This window comes from Schistocerca serialis, chromosome 3 (genome assembly GCF_023864345.2).
Source record: "Schistocerca serialis cubense isolate TAMUIC-IGC-003099 chromosome 3, iqSchSeri2.2, whole genome shotgun sequence".
NCBI classification, from domain to species: domain Eukaryota; kingdom Metazoa; phylum Arthropoda; class Insecta; order Orthoptera; family Acrididae; genus Schistocerca; species Schistocerca serialis.
In genome coordinates this window covers 333400213-333415641 of record NC_064640.1, presented here as the reverse complement: position 1 = coordinate 333415641, position 15429 = coordinate 333400213, and the positions used below count along the sequence as shown (strand labels likewise).

General features: G+C 45.3%; 1 protein-coding gene across 1 annotated transcript in view; it reads left to right on the top strand.

Moving 5' to 3' along the window:
- LOC126470813 (cell surface glycoprotein 1-like) overlaps positions 1–5221 on the top strand; it is a 37390-nt gene extending 32169 nt beyond the window's left edge. The window contains exon 2 of the mRNA XM_050098825.1: positions 4484–5221. Coding sequence (XP_049954782.1) covers positions 4484–5221 — 738 coding nt within the window. The remainder of the gene's footprint in view (positions 1–4483) is intronic.
- The last annotated feature ends 10208 nt before the right edge of the window (positions 5222–15429 follow it).

The window sequence follows — 15429 nt, the reverse complement described above, 5'->3', positions numbered from 1 at the left end:
ATATAAATTCAAAAATAAGAATCAGAAGGTAGCCTCCATATCTCCAGTCATGGCAGGTAAGTAAAATCTGATAGTGCTAAATGGTGTAGTAAGCTTAATGTAGCTCTAAAACAACTGCCGTGAGGACCTGCCATGAAAAATAAATGTAGTAGGTTTGCTGTTTCTACCCTAACCAGATGGTCTGTTGTGGATCATCCCTCTCAGAAATCCCACTGATAAGAGAATCAAAGGCTCTGTGACTCGAGAACCCAGCATAATAATTAGACTACCATCCTTTAAAATAGTTTGCAGAGCCTGTTGGTGAAGCTAATTGGTCATCTGAGATGAGATGACATACATACCAAAAAAAGAGGTATACTGCTCCCAACATTCCCTTTTATTCAATTTAATTATCTATTGCACCCTTGCATACATCTGCTTCAAAGTGATGAGGGCAGTCTGTGAAATACTTCACCTGAGATGTTGCAGGGGCTTTGATCACTCCGAATACGCACTTGCAATGTCTTTTGTCCTACACAGCACTGTTCGTTATTGGAGGGGGTCAATACAAAGGGGGACAGCATTTCCAGCAGCTTGAATTATCACACCAGATATGTTTCTCACAACCTAGTTGATGCAAAATGTCGGGGAGGGGACGAAAGGTATGGCATAGGTGCAATTGCCAGTTTTCCCTAACAAGAGGCCAACACGTAAAATGATCCATCAAGTAGTAAGTTGGTTAGTTAGTTAGTAGTGGCAAAGAAATGACAGGATCTTCAGAAAGTGGTAATTATCACTGGTTCATCATGTAGCAATCATTGTAGCAAAGCCAGTAGACTGGGGAAAGAGACTGCTGGGCTGGCAACCAAAAATGTGTATTGGGCACAGAACAAAATTAAAATTGTTCACAGACACAATGATATTGCTTGCAATGTGGTAAAGAGGGGAATCCACTCATTGACAACTCCTGTGTAAACCAATGTACAAACCCCTCATAGATCTAATCCATGCTGCTATGATTCTGACATAAGGCATGGTAACATTGAAGGGTTGGAGAACAGTCATTAGTGAAGTGTGTTTTTAGGGAAACAGTACATACTGCAAGATTCCATAGCTGTAGTAGTTCTAGTAGGTGACAGTAACATCCATTGCTGTTCCATTGCATTATCATGTTCAGAGTAGCCTACTTAGGCTTGACAGGGCCAAGAAGAATGATCATTCTCCAGGATCACTGTCTGTCACCTAAATGGGTGGAGCAACATCTACAAAAAAATGGTTCAAATGGCTCTGAGCACTATGGGACTCAACTGCTGTGGTCATAAGTCCCCTAGAACTTAGAACTACTTAAACCTAACTAACCTAAGGACAGCACACAACACCCAGCCATCACGAGGCAGAGAAAATCCCTGACCCCGCCGGGAATCGAACCCGGGAACCCGGGCGTGGGAAGTGAGAATGCTACCGCACGACCACGAGATGCGGGCCAACATCTACAAACATGGGTTCTGGGCCTGCTGGTGGAGGAAGATCCGGTGCCTCCAGTGTAACCAGAATTCTTATAGGATGTAAGTGGTCACCCTTTTTTGGGCTTTAAAGAAAGGGGGGTGGGTTGATGGAGACTAAGTTCCTAGATTTTATATTCATTAATTAAGGTAGCACATTTCAGTCTGGGATTGTGTATGGTGATCATCTCCACAATTGACACAGGCTGAAAGTTGTACACATGGTGAATTTTCACAAAGTGGTCATCCACAATCTCCACTAATTGGGCTATTCATTTAATACTAAGACTAGAATCCCCACCAGAGGATACCTGCTTAGGCAGCCATTAGGGGGCACGATAGCCATGCAGTGCTGTCATAACATGGGGAGATCACCACCATCTAGCAACCTGAGTACAGTGGAAAACAGCAGACTGTGCAGCCAGTATATAGGTGGCTGCCCAGCACTCACTTCGTCAGTTCAATGATCATGCTTAATATTGTCGGATCTATCTTTGCTGTACTATGACTGCTTGATAACTACCCTGCTTGGCATCCAGTTACTCTCTCTGGACACATCTTTGACTTGTCTCTCTGCTGCTCTTGTCCTCGTTGTCATCAAGGCTTCAGGTTATGCCTTCTTGTAATCAAGGTTGTCTGTCCTTGTCTTGATCTGTTGTTTTTTCTGCAGTCTGTCTGTCACATTTTGTTTACCTATTGTTAGTTTGGGTTACTCTACTGCAGGTGGCTCTCCTGCGTGATTGAATTGATTTTCAAAAGTTCCACAGTCGTCACCTTAAGCAACGTACAGCATCGACAGGGGTTTCATGGTGAGATATGTGTCTTAGGCGTAAATGCTGGGAAATGGAAGCTGAGTTTCCTAACAACTGTTCGAGTAATCACGGTTCCATGAATCTCAGCACTGATAAGTGATGCATATACACACAAGTCATTGATTTTGCTCGAATTCCACACGGTTGAAGTACACACATAGGCTCTCCCAGTATGAAGCACTTGTCAAGTGTTTTCGAGAAATAGAGGTTAAACGTTTCACGAGGCTGTTGAATAACATAAACAAGCGAACTATTCTGGGTACCATAGATTGTGCAAGCTCTTGTGGGCCTGTAGCTACAGCAATTACAGTCTAGGATGGGCACATGTTGAGGATGTAGTGCCTCTTTCGCTTCAGATTGAGTACTCATTTCACATTTTATGTTCTACAACCGTCATCAAACGTACTACAGCAGTACGACTCGGTACCTAAATAGGACAACACACAAACATGCGTCTAGAAACTTCCACCTGTATATTAAATGTGGCTTTCTCCTACACTGCACTTGGTTATGAATGAAGGATTTAGTGTCTCTGTACTAATTAATTGAATCTAACTGCCGTAAATCAAATTTGAGAGTGAGTGCTATCACCTGTGTAATATATAGGTTTTCTTGGTGGATTACTTGTCTGTCTCGAAAGCAAGCGTTCAGTACTGTGAAGTATGCAACAAAGTCAGTTCTTTTCTGCAGGGTGTTTCAGATAATATGTTTTTCTCTATATCTGCAGACTCATGAGCGAAAGGAATATTTATGTAGATAAGGTAAACGTAAGAATCGCTTCTCTTTCTGCAGAGTTATGAAAATAGTTTATTTACAATTTTAATTAACGGAACTGCAGGTTCATGGTGGTACTTTGTATGTGGTATACACTAAACGAAACGCGTTTTAGGCTTCATTCACCAAAATTTAATTTTGTAAGACCTAGGTTTTAGGTTGTAAGTCTGTTCTCCACTACAGTAATCTTCAACCCTTACATCTACGTTTTTTATTGTAAGGTACGGACGTTTTGAAAAAAAAGATGTTTTGCGTCTTTCATACAAACAATAAATTCTCCCACTAAAGCATTTCTTTTCTTGCCACAGATTGAAGAATGGAACTCGTTTCAAGCTGTGGACGACAGTGGCACAGAAAGGGAGTTTCAGATTAGGTGTTCTTATCTGTAACGTACAAAATAATAAGGGAATGCAATATTTATTTAGGTAGATAATTGTAAGGAAAGTTATTCACTCTGTAAAGTTAGCTACAAAGTGTATTCAGTTATTTTCCAGATCGTTACAGCGATGAGTTACGGTTTTTTTAAATAAAACATAATTTTTTTCTATTACGTAGCTCATGTATATAATTCAACTTCACAAATGTCAGCCCCCGATAGCTGAGTGGTCACTTTCCCGCTTCGCGTGTCGGACTACTAGGTTGTGCTATTAGTTCCGTCTCTGCCGTAGCGCTCCGTGTTTTCCTTGTGTCCGTTTAGTGTCGTGTCTGCTAGTGTTTGGTGTTCGTGCGGCCCTTCCTGTCGCGGCGTCGTCTCCCGCCGTGATGTCCACCATCGATCCCACGAAAACTCCCCATGCAGGTACTGTCAGCTCCACCTTCGCCAAATCCATGCGTCACGTCCAGCCCGGTTCTTTGGAGATACATAACTGGTTACTCGAAGCAATTAAAGTCAGTACTGGTCAGGTGCATACTGCATATTATGACAGCGAATTATAGGTGTTTTTGTTAAGTTTCAGGACACGCTCCAGGTTGATAGGATACTTTCCTGCCACAGTTCTCAGGTACCCTTTATGCACCGTGATGGTTCCACTAGTATGGTTCTCTTGGCAAATGCAGAAGTGATGTATACGAATGTCCGGGTGTTTAACCTTCCGCCCGAGGTAGACAACTGTTTTCTGAGGCCCGTTTTGCTTCTTTATTGGGAAATACGTCATTTTCGAAAGAAACGCTGGTCTGCTCAGCACCAGTTACAGGTCTATAGTGGTATTCGGTCGCTGGAAATGGTGGGCAAAAAACATATTCCTTCTCATCTACAGGTATATGGTTATAGGATCCATATTACATACAGTGACCAAGAAGGAACATATAATTGTAACCAAACCGGTCATTTCCCTACTAACTGTCTGCGGCCTGTGGTGGTACTAAAACCTACATACGAACACCGTAAAAAAATTGGCCTTAGCTGATCTCCCGCAGGTATCTCAGACTGAATCGCTCCCTGTTACTGAGGGACGCAGTGATCCGTTGACCGACAACGCCCGTGATTTTCCCCCGCTGTACCCGCGTCGGGATGTTGATGCCGTTAATTTCGATATGCCCGCCATGATTTCTCACAAGAAGCGTCGCCGAACACAGGATGATGCGGCAGATGAACCTTCACCATTGGCTCGCCCTTCCGATGGGCCTCTAGTAAAGGACTCCCTTTCTGAGTCTGAAATCGTGGATGAGGACGCCACAGGTGCTTTCACGCCTGTGCAGAAGATCCCTGACACCTTTACATCTTCCGTTGTTCCTGTTGTCCAGGACGCCCCTTCGGAGACGCCCGTGAAAGAACCTGCTTCCGGTTCCCACGTTTCTTCTCCGGTGTTCTCGGACATTTATCCTGTCGACTCTGTTTCCTATCCCCCTTCTGCGACTTCTGTCGCCCCCTCTGGGTCACAGCCTTCTCCCATGAAACAACTGATTGATTCTGAAGTGCCAGTGGATCCCGTTGTTATTCACGGACCGTCCCTCCTTGAACCTATGCCTGCGGACGAGTTGGATGTAGAGGCCTCTCCCTCGCAATCTGAAACGGAATACCTACATGATGCTCCCACGCCAGCGAACGCGGCAGCGTCGGCGCCGCGGAGTCGCAGTAGAACCCGTAAACAGCCACAGAGCGCAGCGTCACGGCCGAAGAAAAAGCAGTGGGAAGATAAGGGTTCTGTTTCGTAGTTCTTCCCTCTCTGGTTCGGTGAACGATTCTCGTGTGGTTACTCGTATGTTGCTCCGTCAACTGACGGATCTCTACCGTTCTTTGTTCTTCTTTCTGGGTTGAAGTTCCATGCAAGCATACACATTTCTTACTCTGAATATTAACAAAATATGTCCTGAGCTTCGGCTCGCCGCTTTGCGATGGTTTATATATCAATTTGGGGCAGATGTTGTTTTTTTACAGGAAGTCTTATTCGACCAATTTTCCATTCCTGGGTTCTCATTCTTTTTTAATGTAGCTTCCGAACTTTCTACGGGCACAGCCTTGTTTTATAGGGAAGACATTCCGATGATGGATTTCGCAGTACTCTACAGTGGAAGGGGGATCGGGTGCTCGTTTTGTGATCTCAGTTTACTCCTCCCTAATGCCCCTTCTGGCACAGGTCGTACTACCCCAAATTCGAGTTTCTACAAAGAAGAAATCATTTACCTGCTTTGTAAATCCCCAACAAAGATTATCTTAGGTGGAGACTTCAATTGTGTTCTACCGCCGGTGGATCAGTCTCCTAATTTTAATTTCAGTAAAGACCTCGACGACGTGGTGCGCTCTTTGCGCCTGCGTGATGTGTGGGTTTCTCGCTATCCTACACTTGTTCGACATACATACTTTACTCGCACGTCTAGCAGTCGCCTCGATCGCTTTTACCTTTCCGATTCGTTGTGTGGGCTACTTCTGGATGTTGATGTGATACCAGCCTGTTTTACTGATCATTGCGCCGTAGCTGTCACTTTTAATTACGAGCCGCAACCCGTAAAATTGTTTCGTCCTCCGTGGATGCTCCGTATAGCCTATTTGCAAGATACCTCTCTTGGTATCGTCCTGGAGGACGTACGGGTTGGTTGTTCTCGTACTATGGACCGGTACTCGTCTATTGTAGCATGGTGGACACTGCATGTTAAACCACCAATCCGTAGGGCTCCCACGCGTTTTGGAGCTGCGAAGGTGCCAGACGATCGACGAACGCAAGAATTTTACTACTCAGTCTTACGTCAACTGTACGATAGGGCTACGCATGCTCCCCTACGGGTTATTGATATACAGCGCATCAAAGCCAAATTGCTGCAGCTGAAACGCATTCAAATGGAGGGACTGCGGACGAGGTCTCAACCACGTTCCCTTTTACAAGACGAATTGACTTCACTATACCATCTACTCCGTTCACGGGCGCGCCGGAAACGTTTGTGCCTTGCATCCCTCACTACCACTGGCGGCTGCATGTTCACTTCTCACCGTGACATTTCCGACTTTATTTACACCTATTTTACTGACCTGTTCGATATCCATGTCTCGGCTGAAAACTCTCGACGACTTTACATCCTTACTGAATCGCGTCATCATTCATAGATTAAATGACGCCTTTCTGCGTCCCTTCACGAGGATGATATACTCGTATATGATGTTTTTACAGGATCTCAGTCCCGCAAATCGCCTGGATTAGCCGGTATTCCTAAGGAGTTTTATGTTCAATTTTGGCCACTCATTGGTGACATCTTAACGTCAATGGTAAATGAAGTGATGCGGGGAGTCTCATTTCCTGCTCCTTTTCAGGAAGGTAAACTGGCCCTCCTCCTAATATCCACAGACCGTCCTGCGATTGATTCCCTCCACCCTATTACTCTCCTTAACTTCGAATATAAAATTGTCGCTCGGGCAATTAATATCCGTCTCTCTAAACTGCTTGATACCATTATTGCACCCACCAAAGCTGTGTGCCTGGACGAATGATACTGACTTCTGTCCTCGAATTCGCTAATATCCCAGGGGGCCTTACTTCCTCTTGACGGCGGCCATATTGAACAGCATTCCTTACCAGATGGCTGCAGTGTATTCTCTGCAGAGGTCGTGGCCATTTCTCGTGCACTTCAGTATCTCCGTTCATGCCCTGGGGAGTTTTCTCTTTTATGTACTGACACCTTGAGCAGCCCGGAAACTATCGACCAGTGCTACCCTCGTCATCCTTTGGTACCGTCCATGCAGGAGTCCATCTATGACCTGGAAGGGTCCAGTCGGTCAGTGGTGTTCGTCTGGACCCTGGTCACGTCGGAATCTCAGGAAATGAACTTGCTCACAGGCTGGCCAAACAGGCTACACGGAAACCACTTCTGGAGATGGGCATCCCCGCAAATGATCTGCGTTTATTATTACGCCGCATGGTTTTTCAGCTTTGGGAGACGGAATGGCTAAATCTCAGTACTCAAATCAAACTGCGAGTCATTAAGTGGACCACGGACCACGAATGAATGAGTGGAAGTCCTCGACGAGGACCTCTCGCAGGGACTCCGTGGTTCTCTGCTGGCTCCACATTGGCCATGCCTGGGCGGCCCACGGCTACCTCCTGCGCCGTTAAATGGCTCTGAGCACTATGGGACTCAACTGCTGAGGTCATCAGTCCCCTAGAACTTAGAACTAGTTAAACCTAACTAACCTAAGGACATCACAAACATCCATGCCCGAGGCAGGATTCGAACTTGCGACCGTAGCGATCTTGCGGTTCCAGACTGCAGCGCCTTTAACCGCACGGCCACTTCGGCCGGCTCCTGCGCCGTTACGACCCACCTCAGTGTCGGTGCGGTGGCCGGTTGACAGTGGCCCATATTCTTCTGCTCTGTCCTCCTTTGGCTGCCCTGCGACTTCATCTTCGGTTGCCGGTCTCGTTATCATTGATTTTAGGAGACAACGCTTGATCGGCTGCTTTTGTTTTACGCTACATCCGTGAGTGTGGGTTTTATCATTCGATCTTAGTTTTAGCGCATGTACTTTGTCCCTCTGTGTCCTCCACCCTTGTGCTTTTACGGAGGAGATTTTAATGTGTTGCAGGGTGGCTGGCTTTTCCTTTATATTTTCGTGGTCGACCAAAAACTGTAATCTGACTCCTTGTTTTACTCTCTACTAAATGTTTCTTGCATCTCTCTGTTGTTCTCTTGTCCTCTTTTGTTCGTTTTAGTGTTGCCTTTCCTTCTTTCTTGTGGTCTTTCCTTTCTGTGATACATGTCTTGTCTACTTTATTCACACACTTGTGGCATTGTTTTATTAGGAACGAGAGATCGATGACCCCGTAGTTTGGTCCTTTCGCCCTCTTTTAAACCAGCCAACCAACCTTTTTCTTAATTTCCAAAAAGCGTTTGATCGTGTCAGCCATGATTTTGTCGGCTATAATAATGATGCTCGTCGGGTCTTAACTCGCCTTTTCACCGGTATCAGTGATCAGTGTCTCGGTGATTGTGAACGGTCACTCCTCCCTCCCCCCCCCCCCCCCCCGGATATGGATCAGACGGGGTTTACCCCAGGGAAGCCCCATATCCATGTGCCTTTTTGTCTTGTTCTTAGAGCCCTTACTTCGCCGCCTCGCCATGCAATTACGTGGCTGGAAAATATTGGGGGAACTTTTTTCGGTCCGTGCATATGCCGATGACGTCATGGTTTTAGTACGACATGCCGAGAACATACCGAGGCTTAAAGATACCTTTGATTCATTTTGTCGTGTTGCTGGTACTCGCATTAATGAACGTAAATGCACGTTGCTGCCGTTGAGAGGCTTCGATCATGTCGTCATTCCTTGGCGACGGTCGTCAATCGCCATAAGACCTTAGGGATCTTAGTGGATCGCAATTCGATCAAAATGGTGACACTAAATTGGCGTGAGGTTACGAGTCGTGTTCACGGGTCGATCCTTGAACATGACCGCCGTTCCCTTAGCCTCCTTCACAAGGTACGGCTTTTAGAAACCTATGTCTTCAGTGAAGTCTATTGCGTTGTGCAGGTCTTCCCGCTTCCCGTGATGATGGCCCGCAGACTGAAACAGCAGTTTGGTCGATTCCTTTGGCGCCGCCATATCTTTCGTGTCCGGTATGAAGTAGTGGCCAGGCCTCGAAAGCTTGGAGGACTGGGTCTTTCCGATATCAAAATGAAGACATCCATCTTATTTGCCTGCCGCAGTGTTTTAACCTGTACGCGGGCTCCGCATTCGGTTACTTCTCGTTTACTTTCCCTTCTCCGTCCGATCTGTCTGACCCCTCCTGTTGATGTTGGACGGATTAATCCTAAATTGCGGCACATTCGTGAATACTTTCTAGTTATTGGTATCCTAGGTGCTGATATACTTTCTATGACGCATATTAACACCAACATGGTATTATCCCGTTGGGGTACACCATGTCCCCTTTCTTCTGTTGAACTTGCTTCCCCGTCGACGTCTTGGAAAACGGTGTCGATGGAGATTGCTTCGACATGGTATGAGGTCGGTCACCCTCTGATACCTACTGGTGATCGTCTTTCAGGTGTTGGCCTTCGTCCGACTGATCAGTGTGAGGAATGTCATCAAACTGACACCTTACTTCACAGGCTTGTTGCTTGCGGACGGGATCATTGGCTCTAGGTCCGCCGTCTATTAGCTTTCCTTGCTCTAGGGCCTGAAACCGCTTTCCCAGACGACATTCTCTTACATTCGGACATATCCTTTTTTCTTCAGACGAAAACGAACACGATTATCTGGCTCTTGGGTTACTATGTTCACTATGTCGTTGAAGGCGGGAATGACTCAGATTCCTACGTTGTTCACCATTATCTGACAACTGAGCTTTGGAAATGGCAGCGGTTGCCACGACATCGAACGTTTTTTGCAAATACGCTTTTTCCTGTGTTTAACAGTCAGGGTGTTGGTTAAGCTCCCCTATGATCCCTGTTTCTTCCCTGAGCTTGAGTCCCCTCCCTTGTAGCTTTGTTTTGTCACTTTTTCTCTTCCACATGTCCATAAGAAATTGACAAGATGGGTGGGATAATGGATTAGTCTTCCCGTTCAGAATTGAATAATTGTTTGTGTTTGAACTAATTTGTTGATTTTCTTTTGGCAGCTGATACAAAAAAGTGGTCAGCGCGACACAATGTCAATCCTAAGGCCCGGGTTCGAATCCCGGCTGTGTCGGAGATTTTTTCCGCATAGGGACTGGGTGTTGTGTTGTCGTAATCATCATCATTTCATCCCCATCGACGCGCAAGTTGCTGAAGTGGCGTCAAATAGAAATAATTGCACCCCGCGAACGGTCTACCCGACTGGAGACCCTAGTCACACGACATTTTTAACTGCACAAAGAATAATTTAAATCAATATTCTATCAATTTTAGTTAGAGAGCTAAGAACGTTCAAAGTTTTAAGGGCGGATGCAACATCATTGAATGACTAGCAATAGTATAGCCTAACCTCCGCCACGCACCGTACCGTGGCCTGTGGAGTACATATGTAGATGTATATGCAGATGTCTTCAGATGGATGTTCAGGTAGCGCGATATTCATTTAAGTCAAATGGATAAACGAGTGCCAATTGTCCTGAATTCACAATGCAATGTACCTTCTAAACCACTTGCGAAGAGAAGTAAAGTCTGTGGTGTCACGGAGCTCCTCACGGGCCCGTCCACGCCCTCACAGCCACTGACCACCCACCACTCACCTGTCATGAGGGCATCTAGCAAATCCTCGGGTAGCTGCATAAATGTATCTTTTTTCTTTTCGTGCTTCTGTAACTCTGCCAATCTCGACCATCACCAGAACTGCTAACAAAAACTTCAGAAATCAAGGGCTTCAATCTGCAGATGCTTAGAGAGTCTATTGTATTAATGACGTCAGTTCATGGAGGAGATCACAAGTTGAGACGGATTTAAGCAGGAGCGACTTCATTCTTAAAGGGCTCTTAGCAGGTATTATTCTCAAACGCATAGATGGCAGCCTATGATGCCATTTTTTAGGAGCAGACGTAGCGAACGCCACAAGGTGACAACAGTACCGCAGGCACTACGCGCGACACTATGTGTATCCATCCTTTCCATCGAAACACTGCTCCACCCTAAGAACTCACAACGATAAATGTGTTTCTCTCTTTTATTTGAACCTTCTTTAAAACCAGCGACCCAACTGAGTGATTCTGTACAGTCCAACAAGTCGCAGTTGCCGCCCGTTCCCTAGGCCATTTAAATTCTACATTTAAATTCCACCGTCATATACTCCCATAACCACTCTCATATCTTACTCTTGCGTAGATACCCTAATATAATTCCAGTCTGGCGAAATAATGGGTAGCATATTCCATCGTACAGCATCCAAATCCCATCATGAGCCCAGAAGCACCTTGTTGGATTACGGCAGCCCTCGTAAGTGCTTGCCCTAATGTTACCCATACTACTACAGTCAGAGGTCTTCTCACACCCAAATGACACTATCTTTATCTCATCTTCATTCCACACACTTACTTTATACAGAGCTGGCTGACCAACAGCAGAACCAATGTCAAGATTGTCAACTACATCAGCAACATGAACATTGCGACAGTCGCAAATGAAACCGCCATCACTGCAATATGATTGTGAGGTCATAACTAAGAAAGCCATATTTTATCGTATTTTAATGTACTAACACTCGTTTTTTAATTAGAGTAATGTGTATCCATCAAGGAGTGGTACTCAGTGTCGGGCCATCCCTTAGACGCAAGAAAGATAATAACGGGGAAAAAAAGGACGCACATAATGGACTGCGAGTAGTCCCTTTCCTATGTATAGTCAGATAAGTTTTCACGTGACACAACTTGCATATGACTGTAATAGATATTCGTATTGTTCATTCAGAGTGTTTAAATAGTCTAGTGATGTAAAAGTAAAAAGCACACAAGTTTTCACAAAACTTCGTTTTTAAGAGGATTTCGGAAAATAAGCATTGCCAAGAACCACTTCTGTTAATTCGGACATACACACATCCACACATAAGCACACACGCACACGCACACACATATGTATGTGACTGAGATACGGTTTATAAAAAGAAAATGGGATAATATGAAATTTAAAAAAAAAGCTAAAAATCGGGCAAATTCCATGTTAGGTAAGCCTAACCATTAGGGTAGCAGTCGAGTTGACTGTCTTACCTGAAAGAATACTGTAAATAGCGGCCGTGCAGTGGCATCACGGTTTGCGCGGCCCATCCCGCCGGAGGTTCGAGTCCTCCCTCGGGCAAGTGTGTGTGTGTGTGTGTGTGTGTGTGTGTGTGTGTGTGCGTGCGCTGATCTTAGCATAAGTTAGTGTAAGTATTGTTATTAGTCTAGGGACTGATGACCTCAGCAGTTTGGTTCCTTAGGAATTCACACACATTTGAATATTTGAACATTTTGTAAACAGGGTATCGACAAAAATATGGAAACACAGCAAGAAATGTATGCTTGAACATAAATACGGTTCTTAGCCAATCCTGCGGGTGACACAGTTGTATTTGACCACGAATGGCACATTTGCAGTGCCCTCAACGTGTTGAAAGAGTCAGTCATTGTAACAACATTGTACCGTGTAGCTGAGAGTGCATTATGTGGGAGCTAAATGAATTCAAACGTAAGAAAATCATTGGTGCTCGTATATTGGGTGCTTCTATAGCCAGCGCAGCCGAAGTATTTGGCGTTCTAAGATTTATGCCACATAGAGGGAAAGCGGAAAAACGTCATCCGAAAATCACAATTAGGACGAAGATATGTGTTGAATGATTCTGACAGACGATCATTGAAGAGGATTTTGACATGAAATAAAGGGACGACAGCTGCGCACATCACAGCAGAACTGAATGTTGCACTCGCAAATCTTGTCAACACCAAAACAACACGAAGGGAGGTTCATGAACGGGGAACTGCAGGACAGCTAGAATTCCAAAACAACCCGATAGTGATGAAAATTCCGGAACAGGCAAACGGGGTGCCGAAGCTATAAAACTTGGACTATTCAGCAGTGAAGGGAAGTCATTTGGTCGGATGAGTTTTATTTCACATTGTTTCCAGTGTCTGGCCTAGTTTACGTCTGGCGTACGCAGTCCGAAGATTATGATGCAGACTGCTTGCTGTCACGAGTGGAACGTGACGGGAATACGGTGATGGTTTCTTCAGCGATATCGTGGTATTCGACGCATCCCATGGCTAATCTGTAACGCAGCATTACTCTCAATTATTATGTGAGCTTTTTTGTTGATCCGGTCCAATCCGTGGTACAATGTTTGTTCCCCAGTGGTGATGCTGCGTTCCGAGATGACAGGCCCTCTGCTCACACAGCTCGCTTCGTCCAGGACAGGTTTTGTGAGCACGACGATGAATAGTCGCTTCTCCACTGGCCACAACAGTTATCAGATCTGAGTATTATTGAGCCTTTGTGGTCTACTTTGAAGGGAAGCGTGTGTAGCCTCTATCAGCCTCCACCATCGTTACCTGAACTCGTCACTATTTTGCAAGAAGAATGGTATAAGATTCCCTTTAAGACCTGTATTGAATGTCAATGCCGTTCTTACACAGTATTACGCATGCTAATGTGGTGTGTTTTATGTGCATCCGTATTTGGGGCCAACCATGTATTATTAACTGCAACCCTCTGGATTAGCAGCCAAGACGTATTAATACCAAAGGTGCAGAACACCAGTTCCATTGCATGTTGAAATGGAAGCAGCGTTTTCCGTTAACTGTCACTTGTTATTCAAATTATGCGATAAATCAGATGAAAAAATGCCAGTACCATTGTTACGGAAGTTTCATAAACCAGAGATGACTGAAGTTCCGTACATGACTACAGTGTTTTAAGTATTAATTGACTCTAAGCCATATTTCTGTCAGCACTCCTCGTTAGAAAGAGAAGTTAAAGGCGAAGCAGAGGAAGTTTTTATTTTTTTACCAGTGGTGTACTAAGCCCCTTGGAAGCCCGGAGCGCCGAAGCTAAAAAGCAGCCCTGGTCTGCTTTGAGACAGATGTCTTTTTATTTACATTTTTAAAAAAAATGAACAACATAAATGTAATGACTGACAAAATGATCAAATATTTAAAATTAAGGTGCTCTACACTGAAGTAATTATAACTCACACAGCTGGAAAAAGTACAACACCCACAAGGACTGTGTTCAGGTGCACCGGGAATGTGCATACTGAGGGGTTGTAGGGTCAGTGATCCATTTGTCATGGTCATCGGCGATGAGATGGCGCTCAGGAGGCTAGTCTGTGCATCCGCCGCCTTTGCTTCGCAGGCAGTAACTATGCTGAATCAGAGATGGATAGTGTTTGAAACATTCATTCAAGTATGCAACCAGGCCCCATCGACGAGAACGTACTTCTGATGAACAGTTGCAGCCATTTGAACGCAGTCGCATTGTGGGCCAGCGGGAACCTGAATGTGCGTATCGATACATTGGAGCGCATGTTAGGTACAGGTATCGGCGGTGTGCTGCTGCTTTCAGCAGTGGTATGTGAAACACTTTCACAACTGTAGACAAAGTTCTGGACGTCCGCGTAGTATAGACACACGTCGGTATCGACGCATTGTGCAAGACGTGGTGACCGACCGAACATCATCCACAGATGAAATCCGGGCATATGTTGAACCTGGTGTATCAAAAGGGATCGTTGGTAACTACCCAATTGCTGCGGGATTAACACTGTTGTGGAGTTGTCCACTGCAGTGGATGGTAGTTAATATCTCTTCTTTCGCGTTTTTAGTCGGTCCTGTGGCTACAATTGCACTCAATCCAATCGAGCGAATACAACCTACTGCTGCGGTGCCTTGCGCGCATTTGAAACCTTCATCCTGGTCAGAACCGTCAAAGAAGCGACATTGTCAACTGTCCACAGCGATGGACAACTGCACCACAAGGTTAAGATCACGTGTGCCTCTGGCCAGACTACCACTGACACCACGACACCGCCAAGTATGGCTACTCTGGAGGGGTAAAATTGTTGACTGTAGAGTGGAATGGTGCTGTGTTGTCTTCAGTGATGAGAGCTGGTTTTGTCTGTATGCGAGGGATGGACGTACAAGTGTGTGGCAGTATGGCGTAGACCTGTCGAGCTGCTTATTCCAGAAGAATTCGCTCATGACACCCAAGTCCCATCCTCGGGTCCGTGATGTGGGAGGTCAGCACTTACATCTTTCGCTCATACTCGGTGTCCCTGCTAGGTAAAATAACCAGTACCCGATAAATTGCAAGGATAATTATCCCCGTGCTCCTTCTAGCTCTGCGGCAGAAAGATGATGTGCTTTTTCAGCAGGACAACGCACATCCACATACGGCAGCAGCTACGCAACGCGCTCTTCGTGTTGTACAACAATTGTCTTGGAGAGCAGTACCACAAGTTCTCTCACCAACTGAATATGTATGGGACATGATGAAGCGG